The sequence below is a fragment of the Lathyrus oleraceus genome, chromosome 7, assembly GCF_024323335.1.
Source record: "Lathyrus oleraceus cultivar Zhongwan6 chromosome 7, CAAS_Psat_ZW6_1.0, whole genome shotgun sequence".
Lineage (NCBI taxonomy): Eukaryota > Viridiplantae > Streptophyta > Magnoliopsida > Fabales > Fabaceae > Lathyrus > Lathyrus oleraceus.
In genome coordinates, this window is record NC_066585.1 from 454,141,231 (window position 1) to 454,155,972 (window position 14,742).

The 14,742-nt window shown below is 24.4% G+C and overlaps 1 protein-coding gene across 1 annotated transcript; it reads right to left on the reverse strand.

Moving 5' to 3' along the window:
• Positions 1-8,084: 8,084 nt before the first annotated feature.
• LOC127104335 (GDSL esterase/lipase At1g20120-like) lies at positions 8,085-9,336 on the reverse strand. The gene is made up of 3 exons (XM_051041521.1): positions 9,141-9,336; positions 8,723-8,851; positions 8,085-8,287 (listed from the first exon to the last, which is right to left on the reverse strand). Exons 1-3 carry the CDS (start codon positions 9,334-9,336, stop codon positions 8,085-8,087), a joined length of 528 nt encoding a protein of 175 aa, XP_050897478.1.
• Between the last annotated feature and the right edge of the window lie 5,406 nt (positions 9,337-14,742).

A 14,742-nucleotide genomic window follows, 5' to 3' on the forward strand; every position in this document is an offset into this window, starting at 1 on the left:
AAATAATATGAATAAAAATTAAAGTTTTATGGAGTCATTAATAAATACATGATGTATATTGAAAAATTTAAAATTATTATTAAACACTAATTACAAAAATATTATTGTGAAAGAGTTATAAATATGTTACTAAGAATTGACCAAAAATTAAAATGAAAACTCAAAATTATTTTACTGAGTGATATTTCCATAATATATTTTGAAAAAAGTTTTCTTAGAGAAAAAATATATTTACAGTAAGTGTAAATTAGTTTAAATTAAAATTTGGTTTATCTCATTCTTACAAACTGACTTGTAAGGTTAGGACTATAATTTTATAAAAAAACATTTTAAATTCGATATTTCATTATTGTGAGAATTGTGATGTTTTAAATATAACGTTAGCAATTTTTTGAATTTGATGTGTGGATATAAATTGAAGATGGCCTATAGACCCATAGCTTAATTGATAAGCTCTAATATCATATTAAAATTTGATTAACTAATTTTTATAAAATTAATTTACTAAATAAAAGGTGTCACTCAATATAAATAATTTTAAATCTCTATATTTAATAAATATGAAATCAGAAGTCTTTCCGGTATTTACAATGATCAGTAAAAATAAATATCTAATAGATATTCTTATATATATATATATATATATATATATATATATATATATATATATATATATATATATATATATTTATATAAAAAACAAGGTGATGAGTTTTTATATAATGATGATACTGACATATTTATTAAACTTATTCTATTTAGACATTAAGTTCTACTATTTTTAAATACTCTTTAACAGATACAGGTTTAATAGGTCACACAAATTTAATAGAGGAGGATATATCTTTGCACGGTTATCAAGACAAAAATTGAATAGACAATTATAATATTTGCACCAGTGATCAAGACAATCAACCAATGAAATTGAAAACTTAAAAAAATAATTAATTAGCAATTATATAATACTAAAGATATCTTGTATTGTATCAAAGTAATTAAACTTATTTAATTAATAGAACAAAAGTTTGATAAACTGCAAGCAATGCCACAACAATTTCAGTGGTTAAATTATATTAATATTTTATTATATGTAATGATAATATGTGAACATAATAATTTTGAAATGTACCTAATTCTCCCACATTGTTTAAACCTAAAAAGACTAAAAAATTAATACGTAGATTAACTAAAATACATATCAACTAAAAAATTAGATAAGATAGTAATCTAGTAGTCTCGATAAACCAATTCAATTTGCAACTAGATTCGAACACACGACATCCAAAGATAAAATTTTAACAATTTGACTACTTAATTAAAAAATAATAATAATATATCAGTAATTTATTAGAATTCTATCGTAAATCAATGCATACAGCAATTTAGAGACCATATATAACAGTGAGAAAGTTATAATAAAAATTATAAGAAAAAATAAGCTAAATAAAGTAACGGTTTCAAACACACAACATCCCATTTACAAAGATACAATTTTAACAATTAGACTACTTAATTAAAAATAAAATAATAAGTATATGAATAATACATTAGAACTCTATCACGCATATAACAATTTTGAGACCATTAATAATAGTGAGAAAATTATAATAAAAATTAGAAGTTAAAATGAGTTAATAAAATAACGGCATGTATTAATCTTTAAAGTTAAAGAAATTAAAATATTTCATTTACTTGTTAAATTAATAATGAGTCATTCTTAAAATATATTTTAACATTTATAAATTATAACTTTGATTAAATCTAAATATAAGCTTAGTATAAACATTATTAACTTAAATTATTATTACCATTCGAAACTTTAATCGTATTCAGAATTGAAAATAATATGAATAAAAATTAAGTTTTATGGAGTCATTAATAAATACATGAGGTATATTGAAAAAATTTAAATTATTATTAAACACTAATTACAAAAATATTATTTTGAAAGAGCTATAAACATGTTACTAAGAATTGACCAAAAATTAAAATGAAAACTCAAAATTATTCTACTGAGTGATATTTCCATAATATATTTTGAAAAAAGTTTTCTTAGAGACAAAGTATATTTACAGTAAGTGTAAATTAGTTTAAATTAGAATTTGGTTTATCTCATTCTTACAAACTGACTTGTAAGGTTAGGACTATAATTTTATAAAAAAATATTTTAAGTTCGATATTTCATTATTGTGAGAATTGTGATGTTTTAAATATAGTCGCATGTTAGCAATTTATTGAATTTGATGTGTGGATATAAATTGAAGATGGCCTATAGACCTATAGTTTAATTGATAAGCTCTAATATTATATTAAAACTTGATTAACTATTTTTTTGTAAAATTAATTTATTAAATGAAAGGTGTCACTCAATATATATAATTTTAAATCTCTATATTTAATAAATATGAAATTAGAAGTCTTTCCGGTATTTACAATGTTCAGTAAAAATAAAATACCTAATAGATATTTTTAAATTGCTTTGCACACCCTTGTTTCAATTATACACCTCCTTTGCTCCATTACTTATTTTGTTTGCTATTATTTGTTTTTTTTTGTTTTCCTTTTATTATTCTTATGTTAGTATTTTATTGATTTTATTTTTTTATACTTTCATTAACACTTCAATTTGATATAATTTTTAGACAAACACCGATTTAACGTGTATATAGAATTTCTAATCATAATATTATAATATTGTCATTCTTTTAAATTTAAATTTTAATATGGTAATTAGTATATTATATTTTTTTGATACAATATATTAGTTTATTTTTTTAAATTGTGAACATGTGTAAGTCCCGGTAGAAATAGAAGTCTAATATATGTATTAAATTATAAACTTAAATTTAAAACAATTAAGTAATATAAAAAATATTAGTTCAGCAAGTTTATTATTATTTTTTAGTTCAAAATATATTTATAATATTTTTAAAAGTCTAATATTGTAAAAAATAATTAAATTAAAATAAATAAGTAATTTTATTTAAATTTGAATTTTGAGATGTTCAACATACATATTTATCATATATTGGTGATCATAAAATCAATTGAGATGTTCAACATATATATTAATTGATTTTAAAAGACAATTAATTCAGAATAATAAATTTGTCAATATAATAATTAAGGAAACCATTATTTATAACAATTAATTTGTTACCATAAAATAGAATTTTTATTGAAAATAGAATTGTTGTTTAAAGTTGAGTCTTTTATTAGGTGAAATGGTGAAGTTATTCGATATTCTCAAAAATAATTAATACATGATAAAATATAATATGTTTGTTATAAACATTATAAAAAATTTATTTGGATCAATAGTAAACCTTTTTTTTTTGTATATTAACATTATAAGAAGGATAGCATATATTGTCCCTTATATAAATTTTAATTTTGTTTTCGGTATTATTATAAAAATATTTAAACCAATAGTGAATCTTTTTTCGTTTATAAAAATAAAATTGTTTATAAAAATATTTGGATGAATAATACGTTTTTCACATATATACAAAGTATGGTTGTTTTATCATTATTTATAAAAATATTTGAAATAATAGTAAATTTTTTCATTTAAAATTTTCTTGTATTTGAATTATATATATATATATATAAATATATATATATATATATATATATATATATATATAATATATATATATATATATATATATATATATATATATATATATATATATATATATATATATATATATATATATATATATATATATATTCAGTATTTACATCAATAACGCATATTTAATAAATTAATATTTAAATTGTATAAATTTTATGTAAAAAAAATATTTGGATCATAGTACGATTTCTATGGTATGTAAAGATTATTTTTGTTTGGTCTGATGCATTTATTTAAGTAATTTGTAACAAATATTTGATACATTGTTAAAGCCAAATAAATTTTCGTTGTTTAGTTGTATATTATTAACTAATATTTTTCTAATTCTTAGTTGTATATTTATATCAAATAATTTTTTATGCTTAGTCATATATCTATAACAAATAATTGTGATAAATATTTTTATAATATTTTTCACTTATTAATATGTGAGATACACCAATTATTACATATAATTTTACATAAATGTGTAGATATCAACAAAAATACCATACTTAACTAACAAATTTGGAAGAAAACACCGATTTAATGTGTATATAAAGTTTTTAATCATAATATTATATTTTTTTACACAATATATTATATTTTTTAAAAAGTTGTCTACATGTCTTAGTCTAGGTAGAAATAGAAGTATAGTATAAGTATTAAATTATAAATTTATCTTAAAAACAACTAAGTAATATAAAAGAATATTAGTTCAACGATTTTATTACTATTTTTTAATTCAAAATATGTTTATAATATTTTAATAGTCTAATGATGTAAGGAAGAAAATATGCGTGACAAATACAATATCCCATGAGCTGAACTGAAAATCATAAAATGTGTGTGTTAAAAAAAACTCAGCATATTTTTGAAACTAAAAACTGAAGATTTCAAATCCAAAAATGATACTTCTGAATAAATAAAATTTCTCAAACAATAGCAGCAACAACATTTGTCGCAGAAGGTTTCAAATCCAAAGGAATGCCGTAGTAGCAACATCTACTGCAGAAGGTTACCAAAATATAGGATACTTTGTCAGACATGTAAGTACGGTCTGGATTGTCAACAATCGGGGAAAGAGTCTCATCATAATCGAGAAACAATGTTATTTTCTACCCTTAGGCACAATTAGCTGTGAAAATTATAAAACAGAAACAATTAACAAAATCGTACAAACAATACTTTCACCATAAATTGCATAAAGGATATTGGATCATACTGAATAGCAATAAATTAGTTAATTTTGAACAATTTATCTAAACTCTAAACTTTGTAGCACTAAAGATTTGGAGTTCCTCCAAATTAGAGAGATTTAACATCATATGAATTTTTTTTCTCAAATTCTTAAAAAAAATTCATTTCCCCTTATTTGTTTAGAAGACAACCCCTCCCTATTCATTCAAAGTACCAAATGAAACTTAAAAAAAATTCTAAGGCAATATATGTGAAGAGAGATGTACCTGGGTGACATTAAAGTAGTATTGTAAAACAATGTTCGAGAATTGATAAGGTGTTGTGTAAATTGCTTGGAGAAATGCATTTGTGTAATAATTTAGTACAAAATCACCAAACCCGACAACAACAAAATATAGTGAACCATCTATAATTGATAATACATCTATTTATTAACAAAATCACTATATTTTGTTCACTATATAGTGAACCATCTATATAGTGAACAAAATATAGTGAAGCATCTATTTTCGCCAGTTCTTTCTGGTAATTCTTCTAGTTTCCTAGTTGTTGGCTTAATGGTAGTACATCACACCAAAAACATACACAAAAATATTATATTTATCTCATATAACACAAAGTAAAGAAAAATGAGAGCGGCTTTATGTATTTACATTCAAAGTTTCCACCATTCAAAAGGTTGACTCCTTTAGTAATTAGGTTAAGGTATGCCGTTGGTACGAGATAAATCCAAAGAGCTCAGCTGCAATTTTATTGGAATGGTGATAATTTAAAAAATGCATGCAATGAATTAGATATTTTGAAGGAAAAGAAAATTACAAGCATAATCTGAAGCAACTTTTACATTAGAAAATCTTTCGGTTGGAGAGTGATTCACAAAGTCTCCTAATTACACATAAATTTCGTTTAATTTTTGTTTGTGTAGTTAGGATTCTTGTGTATTTCAATTCGGTTTAAGATGTAGAGTGAGAATTTAAGTAAAGTGTTGATGGATTTAGAATCTTGAGGTAGAGATGGAGAGAATGGTGGTTTTGGTTTGTGGTTTGAGCTCCACCGCAGCCAGAGATGAGATCGACCGCACAGGAGCTGTTGTATTTTTGGCGGATGCTTTTGAACATGAGAGGAAGAATCTAAACACGTGAGAATTGTGAGGCTAACATGTGCTGACTTTTGTTATGGTTGGATCACATTGCATCTTGTATTGGATGGGCTTAAGTACATTTAGGCCCATGGCAATTGCTTTGCACACCCTTGTTTCAATTATGCACCTCCTTTGCTCCATTACTTATTTTGTTTGCTATTATTTGTTTTTTTTTGTTGTTTTCCTTTTATTATTCTTATGTTACTATTTTATTGATTTTATTTTTTTACACTTTCATTAACACTTCGATTTGATATAATTTTTAGGCCAACACCGATTTAACGTGTATATAGAATTTCTAATCATAATATTATAATATTGTCATTCTTTTAAATTTAAATTTTAATATGGTAATTAGTATATTATATTTTTTTGATACATGTGTTAGTCCCGGTAGAAATAGAAGTCTAATATATGTATAAAATATAAACTTAAATTTAAAACAGTTAAGTAATATAAAAAATATTAGTTCAGCAAGTTTATTATTATTTTTTAGTTCAACATATATTTATAATATTTTTAATAGTCTAATATTGTAAAAAATAATTAAATTAAAATAAATAAGTAAGTAATTTTATTTAAATTTGAATTTTTAGATGTTCAACATACATATTAATCATATATTAGTGATCATAAAATCAATGGAGATCTTCAACATATATATTAATGGATTTTAAAAGACAATTAATTCAGAATAATAAATTTGTCAATATAATAATTAAAGAAACCATTATTTATAACAATTAATTTGTTACCATAAAATAGAATTTTTATTGGAAATAGAATTGTTGTTTAAAGTTGAGTCTTTTATTAGGTGAAATGATGAATTTATTCGATATTCTCAAAAATAATTAATACATGATAAAATATATTATGTTTGTTATAAACATTAAAAAAATTTATTTGGATCAATAGTAAACCTTTTATTTTGTATATTAACGTTATAATAAAATAGCAGATATTGTCCCGTATATAAATTTTAATTTTGTTTTTGGTATTATTATAAAAATATTTAAACCAATAGTGAATCTTTTTTCGTTTATAAAAATAAAATTGTTTATAAAAATATTTGGATGAATAATACATTTTTTACATATATAAAGAGTATGGTTGTTTTATCATTATTTATAAAAATATTTGAAATAATAGTAAATTTTTTCATTTATAAATTTCTCGTATTTGAATTTTATATATATATATATATATATATATATATATATATATATATATATATATATATATATATATATATATATATATATATATATTCAGTATTTACATTAATAACACATATTTAATAAATTAATATTTAAATTGTATGAATTTTATGTAAAAAAAATATTTGGATCATAGTACGATTTTTATGGTATGTAAAGATTATTTTTGTTTGGTCTGATGCATTTATTTAAGTAATTTGTAACAAATATTTGATACATTGATAAAGCCAAATAATTTTTCCTTGTTTAGTTGTATATTATTAACTAATATTTTTCTAATTCTTAGTTGTATATTTATATCAAATAATTTTTTATGCTTAGTCATATATCTATAACAATTAATTGTGATAAATATTTTTGTATTATTTTTCACTTATTAATATGTGATATACACCAATTATTACATATAATTTTACATAAATGTGTAGATATCAACAAAAATACCATACTTAACTAACAAATTTTGAAGAAAACACCGATTTAACGTGCATATAAAGTTTTTAATCATAATATTATGATTTTGCCTTACTTTAAAAATTTAATGTCGTTAATTATATTCTAACATGTATCCATATATATTATTGTAATTAATATATTATATTTTTTTACACAATATATTATATTTTTAAAAAAGTTGTCTACATGTCTTAGTCTCGATAGAAATAGAAGTATAGTATAAGTATTAAATTATAAATTTATATTTATTACTATTTTTTAGTTCAAAATATGTTTATAATATTTTAATAGTCTAATGATGTAAGGAAGAAAATATGAGTGACAAATACAATATCCCATGAGCTGCACTGAAAACCATAAAATGTGTCTGTTAAAAAAAAACTCAGCATATTTTTGAAACTAAAAACTGAAGATTTCAAATCCAAAAATCATCCTTATGAATAAATAAAATTTCTCAAACAATAGCAACAACAACATTTGTCGCAGAAGGTTTCAAATCCAAAGGAATGCCATAGTAGCAACATCTATTGCTGAAGGTTACCAAAATATAGGATACTTTGTCAGACATGTAAGTACGGTCTGGATTGTCAACAATCGGAGAAAGAGTCTCATCATAATCGAGAAACAATGTTATTTTCTTCCCTAAGGCGCAATTAGCTGTGAAAATTATAAAACAGAAATAATTAACAAAATGGTACAAACAATACTTTCACCATAAATTGCATAAAGGATATTGGATCACACTGAATAGCAATAAATTAGTTGAATTTGAAGAATTTATCGAAACTCTAAACTATGTAGCAGTAAAGATTTGGAGTTCCTCCAAATTAGAGAGATTTAACATCATATGAGAAAATTTTCTCAAATTCCTAAACAAAATTCATTTCGCCCTTATTTGTTTAAAAGACAACCCCTACCTATTCCTTCAAGTAACAAAGAAAACTTAAAAAAAATTCTAAGGCAATATATGTGAAGAGAGACGTACCTGGATGACATTAAAGTAGTATTGTAAAAGACTGTTTGAGAATTGATAAGGTGTTGTGTAAATTGCTTGGAGAAATGCATTTGTGTAATAATTTAGTACAAAATCACCAGACCCGGCAACAACAAATATAGTGAACCATCTATAATTGATAGTGCATTTGATTGTCCAGCTATTTTCGCCAGTTCTTTCTGGTAATTCTTGTAGTTTTCTAGTTGTTGGCTTAATGGAAGTACATACTACACACCAAAAACATACACAAAAATATTATATATATCTCATATAACACAAAGTAAAGAAAAATGAGAGCGGCTTTATGTATTTACATATCTTGCTGTTGTGGAGTAGTGGTAACCAGTAGCTAACGACGCAAAGTTCGCACCATAGGTTGACTCCTTTAGTAATTAGGTTAAGGTGAGTCGTTGGTACGAGGTAAATCCAAAGAGCTCAGCTGCAATTTTTTTTGGAATGGTGATAATTTAAAAATTCATGCAATGAATTAGATATTTTGAAGGAAAAGAAAATTACATGCATAATCTGAAGCAACTTTTCCATTAGAAAATCTTTCGGTTGGAGAGTGATTCACAAAGTCTCTTCCATAAGGATATAAGTTTGCTTTAACAGTTGTTGCTAAGTAGTTGTTATTTCCAACATCAACAATGGAGTCTCCAAAGATAAATAATGCATGAACTAGAGACTCACCTTTGATGACATTAACCACCATTGCAATTTCAAAAAGAATAATGAAAATTGAAAAGGGAATCAAGGATGTCATATTTTTCAATTCTTTCTTTGCATAAAATTGTAGTTCATGTATTCCGATCATGTCTTTATATAATTAGAAACATGCATATAACATTGGTAAAGCTTTAATATAGGATGATAATAAATGTATACATTGCAACACACTGAAAATGACATATTATTGCCTTTATAAAAAAATTGAAAATGACCTATCACAAAATTGACTTTTATATTTATTTTAAGATTTCAAAACATAATTGATCATGTGCAAATATTTATTTCTTGTTTTTAATAGTTAGGTTTTCTATTTTCTTTTTTTATTAAATAAAATATTGATTTTAATTTCTTAAATATTAGTGACAAAAAGGCTAAAGTAATTTTTACCTAAATTGATCTTTTGGTCAACCAGTTGACCAAAGTCAAGTCACCAAGTTTTGACTCCTAAGCATAATTGTATTTCATATAATTTCATTTCCCATGTTACTTATGGTTAATTGTCATAGTTGTATGCCATATCATTACTTTAATCATGAGCCTTCAAGTTAATCTTTTCCATTGCATTGACTTAGTTTACTGGAAATTTAACTTGAAGTGAGAGAATCCTTTGCATTTTCATTTTTGTAACTTGCATTCACAAAGGCATTCATACATGAGTGATTGGAAATGGAAAAATAAATACACATGAGCATATTTCATTATAAGCACTAATTCATTTTTACATGAGCCAATCCATGATCCTAATTATATTACATCACCATAGCATGCTACATGTTAACCATACATAGCTTAAATCAAATGGTAGAAGAAAGTTGTTGAACTTCCATGAAACACCAATTTTCGCGCAGGTAACTAGTTACGCCTGCTGCAATAACCTGCATCAGATGACTCCAGAATTCCTATTTTTGTGGTGGTTATCGGTTACACCTGTTTCACGTGGCCTCATTTCGAATCCGAGAGAACCAACTTTCATGGTGGTAACCGGTTACAGTTAGCGGTTACGCCTGCACCTGCAAGTTCAATAACAACAACAACATTAGTTTAACCGTTTCTTCTCGCCAACAAGGGACTTTTTCTGGTAGGTCCGTTTTTTGCTCTTTTTTATTCCAATCCGAAGTGCAGCAATGTAGTTTGATGATTAAAGAGCCAAACCCCCATGGTTTGGACTCCTAACTCTACATAAATGTCATTTAATTTCGGTTTGTGTAGTTAGGGTTCTTGTGTATTTGAATTTGGATTGAGATGTAGAGTGAGAATTTGAGAAAATTATTGATGGATTTAGAATCTGGAGGTTGAGAAAGAGAGAATGGTGGTTTGTGCTCCGCCGCTTCCAGCAATGAGCTCTGGCGCGGCATAACACATTACCTAAGATCATAATTTTTTAATTGACCCCGACAAGGGATTTGCTCTAGTAGGTATTCTTTTTGTTTATTTTCTTCCAATCCGAAGTGCAACAATTTAGTCTGATGATTCAATGGACAAACCACCATGGTTTGGTCTCCTAATTACACATAAATTTCGTTTAATTTTTGTTTGTGTAGTTAGGGTTCTTGTGTATTTCAATTCGGTTTGAGATGTAGAGTGAGATTTTAAGAAAAGTGTTGATGGATTTAGAATCTTTAGGTTGAGATGAAGAGAATGATGGTTTGGGTTTGTGGTTTGAGCTCCACCGCTGCCAGAGATGAGTTCGACCGCGGAGGAGCTGTTGTATTTTTGGCGGATGCTTTTGAACATGAGAGGAAGAATCTAAACACGTGAGAATTGTGAGGCTAACATGTGCTGACTTTTATTATGGTTGGATCACATTCCATCTTGTATTGGATGGGCTTATGTACATTTAGGCCCATGGCAATTGCTTTGCACACCCTTGTTTCAATTCTGCACCTCCTTTGCTCCATTGTTTATTTTGTTCGCTATTATTTGTTTTTTTTGTTGTTTGCCTTTTATTATTCTTATGTTACTATTTTATTGATTTTATTCTTTTACACTTTCATTAACACTTCAATTTGATATAATTTTTAGGCAAACACCGATTTAACGTGTATATAGAACTTCTAATCATAATATTATAATATTGCCATTCTTTTAAATTTAAATTTTAATATGGTAATTAATATATTATATTTTTTTGATACAATATATTAGTTTATTTTTTTAAACTGTAAACATGTGTTAGTCCCGGTAGAGATAGAAGTCTAATAAATGTATTAAATTATAAACTTAAATTTAAAACAATTAAGTAATATAAAAAATATTAGTTCAGCAAGTTTATTATTATTTTTTAGTTCAAAATATATTTATAATATTTTTAATAGTCTAATATTGTAATAAATAATTAAATTAAAATAAATAAGTAATTTTATTTAAATTTGAATTTTTAGATGTTCAACATACATATTAATCATATATTGGTGATCATAAAATCAATGGAGATGTTCAACATATATATTAATTGATTTTAAAAGACAATTAATTCAGAATAATAGATTTGTCAATATAATAATTAAAGAAACCATTATTTATAACAATTAATTTGTTACCATAAAATAGAATTTTTATTGGAAATAGAATTGTTGTTTAAAGTTGAGTCTTTTATTAGGTGAAATGATGAATTTATTCGATATTCTCAAAAATAATTATTATATGATAAAATATATTATGTTTGTTATAAACATTATAAAACATTTATTTGGATCAATAGTAAACCTTTTTTTTTGTATATTAACATTATAATAAAATAGCGGATATTGTCCCGTATATAAATTTTATTTTTGTTTTTGGTATTATTATAAAAATATTTAAACCAATAGTGAATCATTTTTCGTTTATAAAAATAAAATTGTTTATAAAAATATTTGGATGAATAATACATTTTTTACATATATAAAAAGTATGGTTGTTTTATCATTATTTATAAAATTATTTGGATTAATAGTAAATATTTTTATTTATAATTTTCTCGTATTCTAATCATAATATTATAATATTGCCAAATAAATTTTCCTTGTTTAGTTGTATATTATTAACTAATATTTTTCTAATTCTTAGTTGTATATTTATATCAAATAATTTTTTATGCTTAGTCATATATCTATAACAAATAATTGTGATAAATATTTTTGTATTATTTTTCACTTATTAATATGTGATATACACAAATTATTACATATAATTTTACATAAATGTGTAGATATCAACAAAAATACCATACTTAACTAACAAATTTTGAAGAAAACACCGATTTAACGTGTATATAAAGTTTTTAATCATAATATTATGATTTTGCCTTACTTTAAAAATTTAATGTCGTTAATTATATTCTAACATGTATCCATATATATTATTGTAATTAATATATTATATTTTTTTACACAATATATTATATTTTTAAAAAAGTTGTCTATATGTCTTAGTCTCGGTAGAAATAGAAGTATAGTATAAGTATTAAATTATAAATTTATATTAAAAACAACTAAGTAATATAAAAATTTATTAGTTCAACGATTTTATTACTATTTTTTAGTTCAAAATATGTTTATAATATTTTAATAGTTTAATGATGTAAGGAAGAAAATATGTGTGACAAATACAATATCCCATGAGCTGAACTGAAAATCATAAAATGTGTCTGTTAAAAAAAACTCAGCATATTTTTGAAACTAAAAACTGAAGATTTCAAATCCAAAAATGATTCTTATGAATAAATAAAATTTCTCAAACAATAGCAGCAACAACATTTGTCGCAGAAGGTTTCAAATCCAAAGGAATGCCATAGTAGCAACATCTATTGCTGAAGGTTACCAAAATATAGGATACTTTGTCAGACATGTAAGTACGGTCTGAATTGTCAACAATCGGGGAAAGAGTCTATTCATAATCGAGAAACAATGTTATTTTCTTCCCTTAGGCACAATTAGCTGTGAAAATTATAAAACAGAAACAATTAACAAAATGGTACAAACAGTACTTTCACCATAAATTGCATAAAGGATATTGGATCATACTGAATAGCAATAAATTAGTTTATTTTGAACAATTTATCGAAACTCTAAACTATGTAGGAGTAAAGATTTGGAGTTCCTCCAAATTAGAGAGATTTAACATCATATGAGAAAATTTTCTCAAATTCCTTAAAAAAATTCATTTCGCCCTTATTTGTTTAAAAGACAACCCCTCCCTATTCCTTCAAGTATCAAACAAAACTTTAAAAAAATTCTAAGGCAATATATGTGAGAGCGACGTACCTGGATGACATTAAAGTAGTACTGTAAAAGACTGTTTGAGAATTGATAAGGTGTTGTGTAAATTGTTTGGAGAAATGCATTTGTGTAATAATTTAGTACAAAATCACCAGACCCGGCAACAACAAAATATAGTGAACCATCTATAATTGATAGTGCATTTGATTGTCCAACTATTTTCGCCAGTTCTTTCTGGTAATTCTTGTAGTTTTCTAGTTGTTGGCTTAATGGAAGTACATTCTACACACCAAAAACATACACAAAAATATTATATATATCTCATATAACACAAAGTAAAGAAAAATGAGAGCGGCTTTATGTATTTACATATCTTGCTGCTGTGGAGTAGTGGTAACCAGTAGCTAACGACGCAAAGTTCGCACCATAGGTTGACTCCTTTAGTAATTAGGTTAAGGTGAGTCGTTGGTACGAGGTAAATCCAAAGAGCTCAGCTGCAATTTTTTTTGGAATGGTGATAATTTAAAAATTCATGCAATGAATTAGATATTTTGAAGGAAAAGAAAATTACATGCATAATCTGAAGCAACTTTTCCATTAGAAAATCTTTCGGTTGGAGAGTGATTCACAAAGTCTCTTCCATAAGGATATAAGTTTGCTTTAACAGTTGTTGCTAAGTAGTTGTTATTTCCAACATCAACAATGGAGTCTCCAAAGATAAATAATGCATGAACTAGAGACTCACCTTTGATGACATTAACCACCATTGCAATTTCAAAAAGAATAATGAAAATCGAAAAGGGAATCAAGGATGTCATATTTTTCAATTCTTTCTTTGCATAAAAATGTAGTTCATGTAATCCGATCATGTCTTTATATATTTAGAAACATGCATATAACATTGGTAAAGCTTTAATATAGGATGATAATAAATGTATACATTGCAACATCCTGAAAATGACATATTATTGTCTTTATAAAAAAATTGAAAATGACCTATCACAAAATTGACTTTTATATTTATTTTAAGATTTCAAAACATAATTGATCATGTGCAAATATTTATTTTCTTGTTTTTAATAGTTAGGTTTTCTATTTTCTTTTTTTATTAAATAAAATATTGATTTTAATTTCTTAAATATTAGTGACAGAAAGGCTAAAGTAATTTTTACCTAAATTGACTTTTTGGT